The 16,254-nt window shown below is 41.7% G+C and overlaps 1 protein-coding gene across 10 annotated transcripts in view; it reads left to right on the forward strand.

Annotated features, from left to right (window-relative positions):
• Nucleotides 1-16,254, forward strand: part of HGSNAT (heparan-alpha-glucosaminide N-acetyltransferase) — a 51,058-nt gene that overhangs the window by 17,029 nt on the left and 17,775 nt on the right. For 9 of the 10 annotated variants that reach the window (XR_004185804.1, XM_031669542.1, XM_031669534.1 and 6 more), the window contains 6 exons: nucleotides 138-259; nucleotides 2,640-2,709; nucleotides 10,250-10,319; nucleotides 11,654-11,763; nucleotides 13,377-13,453; nucleotides 15,108-15,138. Coding sequence is in view for 8 of the 10 variants with exons in the window: in XM_031669542.1 (XP_031525402.1) it covers nucleotides 138-259; nucleotides 2,640-2,709; nucleotides 10,250-10,319; nucleotides 11,654-11,763; nucleotides 13,377-13,453; nucleotides 15,108-15,138 (480 nt within the window). In the remaining 2 variants the exon portion in view is untranslated. Of the gene's footprint in view, nucleotides 1-137; nucleotides 260-2,639; nucleotides 2,710-10,249; nucleotides 10,320-11,653; nucleotides 11,764-13,376; nucleotides 13,454-15,107; nucleotides 15,139-16,254 lie in introns of those variants that run through there. The other variant, XM_031669541.1, reaches the window with a different exon arrangement.

Consider the following 16,254-nt stretch of genomic DNA (forward strand, 5'->3'; position numbering starts at 1 on the left):
CTCTTTACAATATTTTTCTTTATCTTTTCTGGTCTCTACCCAGGAACATGTATTATTCTGCCTTCATGACATTAGCAAAATCCAACTTCTTATTTTCTAATTTAACCATTTGTGTTAATTTTACCTAATCTTTGTAGACTGGAATACAGATTTGGAGAATTTGGAAACTATTCTCTCTTGGTAAGGAATATCCATAATGGAGTTAGTGAAATTGCCTGTGACCTGGCTGTGAACGAGGATCCAGTTGATAGTAACCTTCGTACGTATATGTTCTCTGCTGATTTTCACATTTGCATTTTCAGAGGTTTCAGTTTTTGAGTACTGTTTGTAAAGCAAAGCAGTCCGTGACACTTTCTGTAATTGAAAACCTAAATCTTAGATCATTGATGAGCATCTCTCCCCCGCAAAAAATCCACGTAAATTATAGGTTATTTATCCCACTTAGATATGGTATATTTATAATATGTTTATTGTATTATTTGTATATAATAATAAAATTATGTGACATTAAAAATTATTTATTGGCCTGGCATGGTGGCTCATGCTTGTAATCCCAGCACTTTGGGGGCCAAGGCAGGCAGCCCACTCAAGCTCACAAGTTTGAGACAAGCCTGGGTGACGTAGTGAAACCCCATCTCTATAAAAAATACAAAAATTAGCTGGGCCTGGTGGTGCATGCCTGTAGTTCCAGCTATTTGGGAGGCTGAGGTGGGAGGATGACTTGATCCTGGGAAGTGGAGGTTGCAATGAGTCAAGATTGTACCACTGCACTCCAGCCTGGGTGATAGAGCCAGACCTTGTCTCAAAAAAAAAAATTATATAATATATCAATATATTCTCATAGTTTTTAGTTTAACTATGAAGCATTAATAAGCCAAAAAAGTTAATGCAGTGGAAAGAAACTAGAAATAGGGTAATCGACTGTCAAATATCTCTCCTTGTTTTAGGAGCAAGGGTATAGTGTTTCCTGTATGTCTTCTGCTGACAGTCCAGAGGTCGTCTTAGGTTAAGGAGGGACCGTTCATTGTCTAATAACCCCAATGAAGAAAATCTGCCATTCAGAGCTCCCCATTAGGTAACAATGTATGTGCTGCCTTTCAAAAGGCAGTGACAAATCCCTGCGGCATGAACAAGTACTGTTCACAGGGAAGCTATTAAAGACTGTGAGGTTATATCAAAAGAATGCAGGGACCAATATGAAAGGGCCAATGTAGGACAATTTAAGCATTAAGAAGAGTAATATATGTAATTGAAGAAAAATAATGTATAAAAACTATGAGGTCATATGAAACTAAAATGAGCAAGGCCTGCCTTCCCAAACAAAACAAAAACAATGCTTTGTCTTTATAGGTAACCAGAGCACCTGATGTTAACTAGGGTGATTTAAAGGAGAGATTTAAGCATTTATTTTGCCCATTTTTAATTGTAATTCAGGGTAACAAAATAGTCCCTGTTGAGGGAAAGTTCTGTGGAGAAGAATTCCAGGTAATAAATACAGCAAAAGGGCAGGATATATTGCAACCCCTAATGAAGTAAGTGATTCAGGCATATACCATATGAGTGGATGAAACCACAAGGTGAAGAGGAATTTTTACCAGCTGAGCACATCCACCAGTTATGGGGCAACTGCAGCAGGTGCACTTTCAGTGTTGGCCAGGAAGTTATTGTTAATTTCATATGACATTGTGGTTATATAACAAAAGGCCCTTTTCAAAGATATTTTTAGTTTTGAAATAGTTTTAGATTTGTAGAAGTGTTGCAAAAAGAGTTCCCAAATATCCCTCACCTAGCTTCCCCTGAACTGTAAAATCACAGCATAATTATCCCACATACAATTACCGAAACCAGGAACTTAACATTGTTCTTAACATTGAACTTAATATTGATATAGTACTGATCGGGATTATTTTAATTTCTCTAAATGTTCTTTTCAATATCCTTCTGCAGTGCTGAATTTGATGTAGGATCCCACATTGCATTTAGCTTTCAGATCTCCTTCGTCTCCTCTAGTCTAGGACAGTTCCTCCGTCTTTCTTTGTCTTTCATGACCTTGATGGTTTGAAGGGTAATGTCTGGTTATTTTGTCAATTGTCCTTGATTTGGATTTGCTTGATGTTTGGTGTTTTCTCATGAATAAGTGGAGGTTTCGCATTTTTTAGTGGAATACGGCAAAAGCGAGCCTGGGTCCTTCTCAGTGCCTTGTGTCAGAAGGCGTACAGTGTCAGGCTGTCTTTACAAGGGCTTTAGAGACACATTCTGAAGTATGTAGGGATGAAATAACATGATGTCTTGGATTCTTAAAGAAATACTTTAGCCAGAAAAAGCAGGACAAGGGGGTGGGTGGGTAGTTATAGATGAAGCAACAGGGACAATATCTTGACAATTCTAGGATCTGGGTGATGGGTTATATATAGGTTGATGGTACCATTCTTTGTGCTTTTGTTTATGTTGGATACTTTTTGTAATGACAGTTATCACTCCCTTCACGGTGAGCATTCTCAATTATTTATAGGAAATTCAGCATGAGAATATAGGCTTCCCTCATTGGTTTTCCTTTATAGATTAAATATAATGATGTGATTTCTTTGATGTTCATGATGACCTTTTTGGGGGCTAATGTGTTTTCTTCTCTTTTCTAGCTGTGAGCATTGCATTCCTTATTGGTCTTGCTGTCATCATTGTGATATCCTTTCTGAGGCTCTTGTTGAGGTAAGATATTTGGGGAGGATGCCACTGGAAAGGCAGAGCATAGAAATAACACATTCAGAAGGCGCAGCTGTCACCTTCAAGCGCCCATCATTCTTTGATGATATGAACATTTCTGTGTCCCCTATGTTCAACCAGTGCTAGGCTTCAGGGACTCATGTAGACTAAGACGTAGTCTCTGACTTTAGGGAAGTGATAATAAAGGTGATTATGGATTTTTGCCTTCTGTCCTCCCACATGGGTGAAGAGGAAGAAAATGCTTGAGAAATCATTATTTCCTAAAGCATCTGGCTTTTTAGCGAGCAGAAGTGGCTTGTGACAATTTTAGGAGGAGGTTGCTGCACTGGACTCCCCTCCCCCTCTCTGGCGCTGAGGCGCCTTCTAGTCCAGTTGCCCAACCTCTGCCAGCCCAGGCATCTGGTGGCACAGATGTGTGCCTGGTGGCTGTTCCTCTGGACCTCGCATGGACTCCCTGTCCCTTGGTTAGTTTGTTAGCCAACATGGAGAAGGGACTGGTCCTGCTCTGCATGGTGAACAGTGATTCTGGTAAGAGTGAATTAGTAGACTAGAAAAAGAAAGTAAAATGGATTTTAGTTAACTTCCAAAGGAAAGTTTTTTTCATGTTTTAAAAAGAATATGAGTGAATTTTCTCATGCTTATCTTGTTACGGTGTCAAGAAGAACCACAAGATTTTAGAATTAGAAGAATGAAAACCTAACCTCTAAGTCGACTCGTGGGAAACCCTGAAGCTTTGGGGAATTTCTGTACTGTGATATTGTAGCTTTGTACATCTTAGAAATAGTATAATTCTATGTATGAGGACCCCGACTGTGTATAGGGTAAAAGAACCACTTGTTGCCCAGAAGCCAGTGTGTAACCTAACTGTTTTTTAGGGATAGAGGAAGATTCTAGCAGCGGAGTTTCATTTCTTTGAGTTAAGGTATTATCTCATCAACCTTTTGATAAAATGCGAATGCTATTTCAGTGTATCAGGATGCTTTTCACATGAATGGATCTATTATGGATTTTTTTTTTTTTTGAGACAGCCTCACTCTTGTCATCCAGGCTGGAGTGCAGTGGTGCCATTATGGCTCACTGCAGCCTCGACTCCCTGGGCTCAGGTGCTTCTCCCACCTTAGCCTCCTAAGTAATGGGGACTACAGGCATGCATCACTATGCCCAGATAATGGTTTTTGTTTTTGTTTTTTTTTTTGTATTTTTAGTGGAGATGGGGTCTTGCTATGTTGCCCAGGCTGGTCCTGAACTCCTGGACTCAAGTGTTACATCTGTCTCTGACCCCCAGAGTACAGGGATTATAGGCATGAGTCACCACACCTGGTCATGTTACATGACTTTTTGAAGTAATTGATAGCTAGGCTGGGAGCGGTGGCTCATGCCTGTAATCCCAGCACTTTGAGAGGCCAAGGAAGGTGGATCACTTGAGGCCAGGAGTTTGAGACCAGCCTGGTCAACATGATAAAACCCCATCTCTACTAAAATACAAAAAGTAGCTAAGTGTGGTGACGGGTGCCTGTAGTCCCAGCTACTCGGGAGGCTGAGGTACAAAAATTGCTTGAACCTGGGAGGCGGAGGTTGCAGTGATCTGAGATTGCGCCACTGCACTCCAGCTGAGGAGTCTCAAGAAAAAAAAGTAATTGATAGCTGAGATCAAGCATTTTCAAAGGGAAGAAATTCCACCTTGCCCCATGTGGAACTGAAACTACTCAGCACATGATGCTGCCCTTCCAGCCTGCGGGCAGAATACTCTTCTTGATAAAGCAGGAGTCCCTTATTCCTCACCCCCTGGTTTTCCAACACAACCAGAGAGGTTCAGATGACTGTGAGCCAAAAAACAACCAGAAAAAGTCAAGAGAATAAAGAGCCTCCCTCCTTTTCACTTAGGCAACAGGCATGAACAAGAAAATTATGTTTTTTTGTTTTATTTTTAAAACTGTTAACTTTTCCCTTTCACCCTTCTTTATTTTTTTTATTATTATTATTTTTTGAGATGGAGTCTCACTGTTGCCCAGGCTGGAGTGCAGTGGCGCGATCTCTGCTCACTGCAACCTCTGCCTCTGTGTTTCAAGAAATTCTCTGCCTCAGCCTCCCGAATAGCTGGGATTACAGGCGTGTGCCACCACGCCCAGCTAATCTTTTTGTTTGTATTTTTAGTAGAGATGAGTTTTCAGCATCTTGGCCAAGCTGGTCTTGAACTCCTGACCTCCTGATCCACCTGTCTCGGCCTCCCGAAGTGCTGGGATTATAGTTAATGAGCCACCATGCCTGGCCACACTTCTTTAGATGTGTCTGTTTTAACATTTTGCATGTGATGGTGATGTTATCCATGTTGAATAAACTAGAAATGAGAGTTGAGTTGTGAGGGAAAAAGAGTAATTGCAAATGTATGCCTTGGATGTATGGATTATGTTTGGATACTGAATCGAACCACTGAACTGTAAAAACATGTATGAGACAGGGAAACTGAACTGGCTATGTGACGATATTAAGGAATTACTGCTAACATTTAAAAATGTGATAAGGGTATTGTGGTTATGTTTAGAAATAAAAATAGTCCATATCTATTAGAGATACATACTAAAGTGTTTATGCCTGAAATTATATGATGTCTAGGATTTTCTGAAAAACAATCTAAGGCAGGAATGAGGGACAGTGGGTGAGAGGACAGATGAAGTAAGACTGGCCATGTGTAGGTACTTGTGGAAGCTGGATGATGGAGGTCCATTATTCAGGCAAACCCTTTGTTACTGTGCTTTGCTTTATTGCACTTCACAGATGTTGCATGTTTTACAAATTAAAGGTTTGTGGCAACCCTGCATCCAGCAATTCCTTTTTTTTTTTCTGAGTCATGGTCTCATTCTGTCTCCCAAGTTGGAGGGCAGTGGTGCCATCACAGCTCACTGCAGCCTTGACCTCCCACACTGCAGCCCTTTTGATTTAAAGTGAGAGACATGCAGCCGGGCATGGTTTCTCATTCCTGTAATCCCAGCACTTTGAGTGGCCAAGGCTGTCGGATCGCTTGAGCTCAGGAGTTCGAGACCAGCCTGGCCAACATGGTGAAATCCCATTTCTACTAAAAATAGAAAAATTAGCTGGGTGTGGTGGCGCACACCTGTAATCCCAGGTACTCGGGAGGCTGAGGCACGAGAATTGCTTGAACCCAGGAAGTGGAGGTTTGCAGTGAGCTGAGATTGCGCCACTGTGCTCCAGCCTGGGTGACAGAGTGAGACTCCATGTCAAAAAATAAAAAAGTGAGAGACGTGCAACTCTTTCTTTTACTCACTTAGAAGCCATTGTAGGGTAATTAATTGGCCTAATTTCAATATTGTTGTATCTGAACGAATAGAGAGGTCCAAAGAGAGGGAGGGAGATGGGGAAACAGTCAGAACATACTCAACACTTATTGACCTTATTGACCTCCCAGGTGCAAGCAATCCTCCCACCTCAGCCTCCCAAGTAGCTGGGACTAGAGGCATGTACCACCACTATAATTTTTTTTTTTTTTTTTTTTTGAGTAGAAATGAGGTTCTCACTGTGTTGCCCAGGCTTGCGTTGAGTAACTCTGTTGGCACCATTTTTCCAACAGCATGTACTTACTTCTTGTCTTTGCATTACATTTTGGTAATCATTATAATATTTCAAACTTTTTCATTAATATTATATCTGTTATGGTAATCTGTGATCAATGATCTTTGATGTTCCTACTGTAATAGTTTTGGGATGCCATCAACCCCACCTATATAAGATGGTGAACTTAATTGGTAAGTGTTGTGTGTATTCTGACTGCTCCACGCACTGACTGTTCCCCCATTTCTCTCCCTTTCTTTGGGCTTCTCTATTCTTTCAGATACAACGGTATTGAAATTAGGCTAATTAATTACCCTACAATGGCTTCTGAGTGTTTGAGTAAAAGAAAGAGTTGCGTGTCTCTTATTTTAAATCAAAAGCTAGAAATGATTAAGCTTAGTGAGGAAGGCATATGGAGGGCCATGACAGGCTGAAAGCTGGGCCTCTTGTACCAAACAGTTAGCCAAGTTGTGAGAGTTATTGAAGAAAATTAAATGTGCTACTCCAGGGAACACACAAATGATAAGAAAGTGAAACAGGCTGGGCTTAGTGGCTCAGACCTGTAATCCCAGCATATTGGGAGGCTGAGACCAGACGATTGCTTGAAGTCAGGAGTTTGAGATCAGCCTGGCCAACATGGCAAAATCCCATCTCTACTAAAAATACAAAAGTTAGCTGGGCATGATGGTGTGCGCCTGTAGTCCCAGCTTCTCTGGAGGCTGAGGCCAGAGAATTGCTTCAACCTGGGAGTTGGAGGTTGCAGTGAGCTGAGATTGCTCCACTGTACTCTAGCCTGGGCAAAGGAGCTAGACTCTGTATCAAATAAATAAATAAATAGAAAAAAAAGGAAAATGAAACAGCCTTACTGCTGATACGGAGAAAGTTTGAGTGGTCTCGATAGAGGATCAAACTATTCCCTTAAGCCAAAGCCTAATCGAGAGCAAGGCTCTCGCTCTTTTCAGTTCTGTGGAGACTAAGAGAAGTGAGGAATCTGCCGAAGAAAAGTTGTAAACTAGCAGAGGTTGGTGCAGGAGGTTTAAGGAAGGAAGCTGTCTTCATAACATAAAAATGCAAGGTGAAGCAGCAAGTGCTGATGGAGAAGCTGCAGGAAGTTATCCAGAAGATCCAGCTGAGATCATTGATGAAAGTGGCTACACTAACAACACAGTTTCAGTGCAGATCAAACAGCCTTCTATTGGAAGAGGATGCCATCTAGGACTTTTAAAAGCCAGGAAGGAGAATTCAGAGCTTCACAAGATAGGCTGACTCTCTTGTTAGGAGCTAATGCAACTGGTGACTTTAAGTTGAAGCCAATGCTCATTTACCCATTCTGGAAATCCTAGGTCACAAGAATTACGCTAAGTCTCCTCTGCCTGTGCTTAATAAATGGAACAGCAAAGCCTGGATGACAGCACGTCTGTTTACAGCATGGCTTACTGACTATTTTAAGCCCACTGTTGAGACCTACTTATCAGAAAAAAATATTTCTTTCAAAATATTATTGGTCATTGACAATGCAGCAAGTCCAATGGAAATGTACAGGCAGATGAATGTTGTTTTCATGCCTGCTAACACAATATCCATTCTGCAGCCCATGGATCAAGGAGTAATTTTGATTTTCAAGTCTTACTATTTAAAAAATAGGTTTTATAAAGCTATATAGCTGCCATAGATAGTGATTCCTCCAATGAATCTGGGCAAAGTCCATTGAAAACCTTCTGGAAAGGATTCACCATTGTAGATGCCATTAAGAAATTTGTGATTCATGGGAGGAAGTAAAATTATCAACATTAGCAGGAGTTTGGAGGAAGTTGATTCTAGCCTTCATGGATGACTCGGGGGTTTAAGACTTCAGTGGAGGAAATAACTGCAGATGTGGTGGAAATAAAGAAAACTAGAATTAGAAGTGAAGCCTGAAGATGTGACTGAATTGCTGCAATCTTATGACAATACTTGACAGATGAGGAGTTGCTTCTTACAGATGAGCAGAGGAAGTGGTTTCTCAAGATGGGATCTATTCCTGGTAACCATGTTGTGAACATTGTTGAGATAACAAGAAAGGATTTAGAATATCACGTAAATGTAGTTGATAGAGCAGAGGCAGAGTTTGAGAGAATTGACTCTAATTTTGAAAGAAGGTCTAACTGTGGGTAAAATTCTGTCAAACAGCATTGCATGCTACAGAGAAATCTGTGAAAGGAAAAGTTAATGTGGCAAACTGTATTGTCTTGATTGTGGAAATTGCCACAGCCACCTCAGCCTTTGACAGCCACCACCCTGACCACTCAGCAGCCATCAACATGGAGGCCAGATCCTCCACCAGCAAAAAGATTAGGACTTGCTGAAGGCTCAAATAATCATTAACTTTTTATTAGAAATACATTTTTAAATTAAGGTGTGTAAACTGTCTTTTTGTGCATAATGGTATTGCACACTTAATAGACTAGAATATAGTGTAATATATAGCTTTTATGTACACTGGGTCACAGAAAATTTGTGTGAATCACTGTATTGTGATATTGGGCTTATTGTGGTGGTCTGGGACCAAGCCTGCAGTGTCTCGAGCTATGCCTATACTGGTTTCTCTGCTTCTGTATATGCTGAACTGTTCATGACCAAAAAATAAAAGGGGAAAAAATCCTATGCACTGAATAATTTGTTTATGCCAGGATAGGGTATACTTTTCAAACGATTTTTTTGCAAGTAGAAATCTCATTTTTAAGAAAAACCAGTTAATATATTTATCTTTTGTTAGTCATGTGAATCAATTTAATGTCATCTGGATTTCTTTTTTTTTTTTTTTTTTTTTTTGTGGAGACAGAGTCTCGCTGTGTCGCCCAGGCTGGAGTGCAGTGGTGCCATCTTGGCTCACTCCACGCTCCGCCTCCCGGGTTCCCGCCATTCTCCTAACTCAGCCTCCCAAGTAGCTGGGACTACATGTGCCTGCCACCACGCCTGGCTAATTTTTTTGTATTTTTAGTAGAGATGGGGTTTCACCCTGTTAGCCAGGATGGTCTTGATCTCCTGACCTCGTGATCTGCCCATCTCGGCCTCCCAAAGTGCTGGGATTACAGGCATGAGCCACCGCGCCCGGCCTGGATTTCTTTTTGAATTAAAGCAACCATATTAAAAAAGAACCCAGTACATTAACTATTTGAATAGGTTTTTGCTTTTTGTATTTAATAGTTTATCTTTTTTTTTTTTTTTTTTGAGACAGAGTCTCACTGGCTGGAGTCCAGTGATGTGATCTTGGGTCACTTCAACCTCCCTCCACCTTCTGGGTTCAAGCGATTCTCCTGCCTCAGCCTCCTGAGTAGCTGGGAATCCAGGCATGTACCACCACGCCTGGCTAATTTTTGTATTTTTAGTAGAGACACAGTTTCACCATGTTGGCCAGGCTGGTCTCGAACTCCTGACCTCAAGTGATCCACCCACCTCGGCCCCTCAAAATGCTGGGATTATAGGCATGAGCCACCATGCCTGGCCTAATAGTTTATATCTTCATCTTCATGTTTCTTTGTGTGGGCAGAGCCCACATTCTTTTACTTTCATGGCTCTATCACATCCTATCACACAGCTGTCATAGTCTGTGTTTAGTCATCCTTGTTTTGAGTAAATTTGATTGTTTCCAACTTTTTGCTATTTTAATTTTAATAGTATTATTAGTGAGAATCCCAGCCATGGGAAACAGTTATCTCATTTACCTTCTCAAGTCTTTAATGAAAGCTCTGTCGTCATTCCTGTTTTATTGATGAGGAAACTATGCTGTCAGGGTTGAGCATTTATAAGTAGAGCTGCTGAAAACTGTGATTTCTATTTTTATATTGTTAAAAAATGTTTAGAATGTTTAATTAGTAATATAGAATATGAACTTTAATTTTATTTCAATATAATATCTGATCATTTAAAAAATTCTGCCAATGAAAATAAAATAATTGGCCCTTTAATTTATTTTCAGTTTGGATGACTTTAACAGTTGGATTTCTAAAGCCATAAGTTCTCGAGAAACTGATCGCCTCATCAATTCTGTAAGTTATGAGATGCATAGTGTGTTGCCCAGGTGGTTTTCTGAACTTGGAATTTATAGTTTCCTATTTAATCATTATTGTCCAGTTTTATGTTTACATTGAGGAAGGCCAGGTTATAGGTCCTGTATTCCTAATAGAGAGCAGCCCTCTCTTCAGCTGCTGGGAAGGGCTCCATCCCTTCTCTTGCTTCAGTGACGCTGGAACATTCTGCTCTATCTGGATACCCGAGGCAGAGACATTTTTCACTCTGCAGGCAGCATTTTTGAATCAATCTAGTTAAGTAGAGAGTGTCAAGGTTAAAACAAAGAAATAAGAGACAACAATATTAAATCTATGAATGCTGATGGCCTCCTCTGATGATTTAAATATGTCATTAAATTTTTGTTAATAAATTCAGGCTCATATATGGAGATGTTGGCTTCTGTGCTTGTGCTAGATGCACTTATGGACTAGTTTTTTGGTACCATTTATCAACGTGGCCACTGGCAAACTCAGTAAAAGGCAGGAAAAGCTGATAAAGTAGAAAACCAGACCTCTAGATGGGATCTTTACAAAAGGAAATCCAAGTATTGTTTAGAAAAACTTTTTTATTTTTTGAGACCGGATTTTACTCTATTGCCCAGGCTGGAGTGCAGTGCCACGGTCTCAGCTCACTGCAGCCTCAACCTCCTGGGCTCTTCCCACCTCAGCCTCCCAAGTAGCTGGGACTACAGGTGCGTGCCACCACACCTGGCTAATTTTTGTATTTTTTTGTAGAGACAGGGTTTCACCATGTTGCCCAGGCTGGTCTCAAACTCTTGGGCTCAAGGGATTTGCCCTCCTCTGCCTCCCAAAGTGCTGAAATCACAGGTATGAGCCACTGCGCCTGCAGAAAAACTATTTTTTAGCTTTCTACACTATTTTTAGATTTCTACTATATCACATTCTTTCCTAAAGAAATAAAAAAATGATGCCGGTTGTGGTGGCTCATGCCGGTAATCCCAGCACTTTGGGATGCTGAGGTGGGCAGATCATGAGGTCAGGAGTTTGAGACCAGCCTGACCAACATGATGAAACCCCATCTCTACTAAAAATACAAAAATTAGCTGCACGTGGTGGTGCATGCCTGTAATTCCAGCCATGCAGGAGGCTGAGGCAGGAGAATCGCTTGACCCCGGGAGGTGGAGGTTGCAGTAAGCCAAGATCATGCCATTGCACTCCAGGCTGGGCGACAAAGTGAGACTCTGTCTCAAAAAAACAAAACAAAACAAAACAAAAAATAAATCAAAAAATGACAAAATGAAATTTACTCCTTAGCATTATGAATTGTCATCTTTCTCTCTTTTTTTCTGAAGGAGCTGGGATCTCCCAGCAGGACAGACCCTCTAGATGGTGATGTCCAGCCAGCAGTGTGGCATCTGTCTGTCCCGCCGCCCCGCCTCCGCAGCGTGGACACCTTCAGAGGGTATGTGGGCATCCCTATAGCACAGTGGGTGCAGGTAGTCACAGGACTACATAATTACACCTATACACACTTTTAGCTTTTAAGGACTTTTACATATCTTTTACTTTCTAGGCTAGGAAGGATTTCTTGGATGTAAAAGTAAAGTCTGTAGCCTCTCTAGTCTGGAAGACCATCATGATCCTCAGTGTCTGTGTTGACAGAGGAGTAGTGGATGAGGCTAGAGCCAGTGTCCACTTGGATATGTGGTCTGCTGAGTGAAGCGCATTTTTATTTGGGCAAGTGGCTGTTACTTGGGGCAACAGACTGTACCCCATGTCCAGTCAGTAGCTTGATGGCTCAGAAGATGCACTAGTCTAGTGAGGAAACACCAGCATGTGGCAGAGGGAGGGCTGATTCTGTGCTGCTAGCAGAGCGACTCGAGTATCAGGCCCTCATGCTAGCAAACCCATAGCCCTGGGAGAAGAACAAAGGCCAGGACTGAAATCTGAAAATAAAGGTTAAAAACTGTATAGCTAAGAAGAAATATACAGGTATCAGCTCTTTTATTTCTACATACTGAAGCCTTCTGAACTCTAGTGACAACCCTATAACTTTGCCCCAGTCGCATCAGAGCCCTGAGTGCCCTGGCAGGTAGATTGGAAGCAGGTAGTAAGAACAATATGATCATAATGAAACTTGCTAACAATTTTGGAGTTCTCATAATGTGCCAGTCACTGTTCTAAGTCGCCTTAATTTATTTAATATCTTAGTAATCCTATGAGATATATACTTTTAATATGCCCAATTCACATTAAAAGGAAAAGAAATTGTGCTGCCGAGTGAAGCAACTTGCCCAAGGTCACTCAGGTATCAAATAGGAAAGCCAGGGTTTGATTGCAGGCGCTTGGGTTACAGAGTCTCCCAAATTAGCCTGTTGACACCTAAGGTCAGCACCCTCAGCATTCTGCACAGTTAGCCTCAAACAGTAGCACATCCGGGATCTATTACTCTGTCTTTCAGATTTCCATTGCTACTTTTGGAGATAAGATGGTCACAGATAGACAGGAACTAACATTTATTAAGTGTCTAAAATATGCTGGGCACTGGTTAGCTGCTGTAAAATAAGTCATTCTCCTTAAAAGTAACATGTGGTTAGGGCACTTTCTTTTACAGATGAGCACACTCAGTTTACTGATGAGAACGTTGCCCAGGGTCTTATGGCTAATGACAGAAAAGGATCCAAGATTGGAATTCTGAGCTCGCTGACTCAGCTGGCTGTATGCCTCCTACTAGAGTTCTTTAACCTGAGGCATCTAAATAATTAGCTCAAAATTGAGTTATTGGAAATATTTTGCTATGTTTTCAGGTTACATAGTTTAAGACAGCAGTATAAACTTTGGTTAAGACATCATGTTGGCAATGTTGGCAATGAAGAACTGTAGTGCATGGTCCTAATTGCAATGATTAGAAAATAATCGCTTTTTGGCCTTGATGTCTCATCTTGTGTAACAAAATGCTCAGTAGAATTGCATTGTTGCATGATTGCACTTTGTGAGTATAAATGTGTCTTCAGTTCAGCCCTTCCTTTTCACATAGCAAACCCTGAAAGGCTTCTCTTTGTTGGCTTCTTCTAGGATTGCTCTCATACTCATGGTCTTTGTCAATTATGGAGGAGGAAAATATTGGTACTTCAAACACGCAAGCTGGAATGGTAAGATATTTCCTAAAAGTAATGTTGCTTACATACATCCTTCACAGAGCTTCAGGGCAGGAGAATCACTCAGCATTCTCCCCAGAAACTCCAGAAATGAGCCCCAGCAGCCTCTTCTGAGCCACTGAACTCCTGCTCTCTAGGGTGACCTGTAGATGATGATTCTGTGAGCCCTTTAGTTTTGTTCTTCCTTTTGTGTGCTGTGGATCTGTAAAGCTTCACTGTAATAACAGACTCTAGAAGTTTCTGCTGTGGGACTGAGGGACTCTGCAGAATATGTTATGGATTTGGTTGTAAATGATCACGGTCATATTCTAGATATGCCTTTTATTACAGCCACAATGCTCTTGGGGGCTCTGTCTTCTAGGACTTATGGTCCTTTTTGAGATGGTGTTGAACTAGGATTGGTCTGAGTGGTGGTGAATAATAGCTATAAGTCTGGCTTGGTAGTTGCTTTAAGAATGGTTTAGTGCAGCTGGGCGCGGTGGCTCACGCCTGTAATCCCAGCACTTTGGGAGGCCGAGGAGGGCGGATCACAAGGTCAGGAGATCGAGACCATCCTGGCTAACACAGTGAAACCCCTTCTCTACTAAAAATACAAAAAATTAGCCCAGTGTGGTGGCAGGCGCCTGTAGTCCCAGCTACTCAGGAGGCTGAGGCAGGAGAATGGCGTGAACCCGGGAGGCGGAGCTTGCAGTGAGCTGAGATCGCACCACTGCACTCCAGCCTGGGCCGCACAGCAAGACTCCATCTCAAAAAAAAAAAAAAAAGAAAAAGAAAAAGAATGGATTAGTGCTTCTTAAAGATAACAAACTTGTCTACATATTTCTAGTTTGGTTCTCCTGTGTCTAGTTATGTTCATAGGAAGTGTCCTAGCCAGGCCCAGTGCTTGGTTGCAGAGTCTCAAGGAAGAGTTTGTGAGTTTACTTTCTTTTTTTTAAGGCAGAGTCTTGCTTTGTAGCCCAGGCTAGATTGCAGTGGTGTGATAACAGCCGACCACAGCCTCAACCTCCTGGGCTCAAGCAATCCTACCACCTCAGCCTCCTGAGTAGCTGGGACTACAGCTGTGTGCCACCATACGTGGCTAGTTTTTTAAAACAATTTTTAGTAGAGATGGTGTCTCTTTCTGTCGCCCAGGCTGCTCTCAGACTCCTGGGCTCAAGTGATCCTCCCACCTCAGCCTCGCAAAGTGCTGGGATTACAGGTGTGAGCCACACCACACCTGACCTATGAGTTTACTTTCTTTCTTTCTCTTTTCTTTTTTGTTTGAGGTGGAGTTTTACTCTTGTCACCCAGGCTGGAGTGCAATGGCACGATCTTGGCTTATTGCAACCTCTTCCTCCCATGTTCAAGCAATTCTCCTGCCTCAGCCTCCCAAGTAGCTGGAATTACAGGCACCTGCCACCACGCTCGGCTAATTTTTGTATTTTTAGTAGAGATGGGGTTTGACCATGTTGGCCAGGCTAGTCTTGAACTCCTGACCTCAGGTGATATGCCCGCCTTGGCCCCGCAAAGTGTTGGGATTACAGGCATGAGCCACCGCGCCTGGCCCTGAGTTTGTTTTCTATACCAGTGTGTAATGAAGTCCACACTAGATTTAGGAGGTATTTGTATTCTAGAGTCCTTTTGCTTATGCTTTGTACTTGTTCTGCAGGGCTGACGGTGGCTGACCTCGTGTTCCCGTGGTGAGTTGGCAGTCTGCCCTCTTCTCTTCCACAGATTGACTCCAATCTCCTGTTTTACAGATGATGCTGGAGCCTTTCTCTGAGGCGGGCATGTGTTATGTGGTTAGGAATCCTTCCAAAAGTCCTGTTACTGGATAGTTCTCATACTTGACACAGTGCCTACACATGTGTGTATAAAAGAGTGATTTTGGGCCAGGCGCAGTGGCTCACGCCTGTAATCCTAGCACTTTGGGAGGCCGAGGCGAGCGGATTACCTGAGGTCAGGAGTTCAAGACCAGCCTGGCCAACATGGTAAAACTCCGTCTCTACTAAAAATACAAAAAATTAGCTGGGTGCAGTGGCACGCGCCTGTAATCCCAGCTCCTCGGGAGGCTGAGGCAGGAGAATCGCTTGAACCCAGGAGGCGGAGGTTGTGGTGAGCAGAGATTGCGCCACTGCACTCCAGCCTGGGTGACAGAGTGAGACTTCATCTCAAAAAAAAAAGTGATTTTGTAGGGAATATTTTGTTAGTGTAGATATGATATACCAGATCCTGAAATCTTGTAGGAAATTATAAATTCTGAACATATAGTTCAGTTCCATTAATCCCGAAAGTAATTATAAAATCCTATTTCCTAAAGAATTACAGTATATTGATTTCAGTGAATGCTAATACATTTGTAGGTGGGCAATGATAGTCATAAACTAAAATTTAAAATAACAGCTGAGTAATTCAATTCTGTCTCTGATCATTCATGGCTTCTTACTCTTGTGAAGGGACGTTGCCTATGCAATGTGGAATTTGTATCTTTGCTATGATGTATTGAGTGACATTGCTCCCTCATTAGCAGGTAGTATCAGCCTTATTATTGTTATTTTATATTTCAAATTTTAAATTTTTGTGGGTATACAAAGTATATACTATGGTATACATGAGATATTTTGATGCAGGCATACAATACATAATAATCACATCAGGGTAAATGGGGTATCCACCTCCTCAGGCATTTACCATTTTGTGTTATAAACAATCCAATTATAATTTTTTAGTTATTTTTAAATGTACAGTAAATTATTGTTGACTGTAGTCACCCTGTTGTGCTATGAAATACTTGATCTTATTCATTCCATCCAGCT

The sequence above is a fragment of the Papio anubis genome, chromosome 8, assembly GCF_008728515.1.
Source record: "Papio anubis isolate 15944 chromosome 8, Panubis1.0, whole genome shotgun sequence".
In the NCBI taxonomy this organism is placed as follows: domain Eukaryota; kingdom Metazoa; phylum Chordata; class Mammalia; order Primates; family Cercopithecidae; genus Papio; species Papio anubis.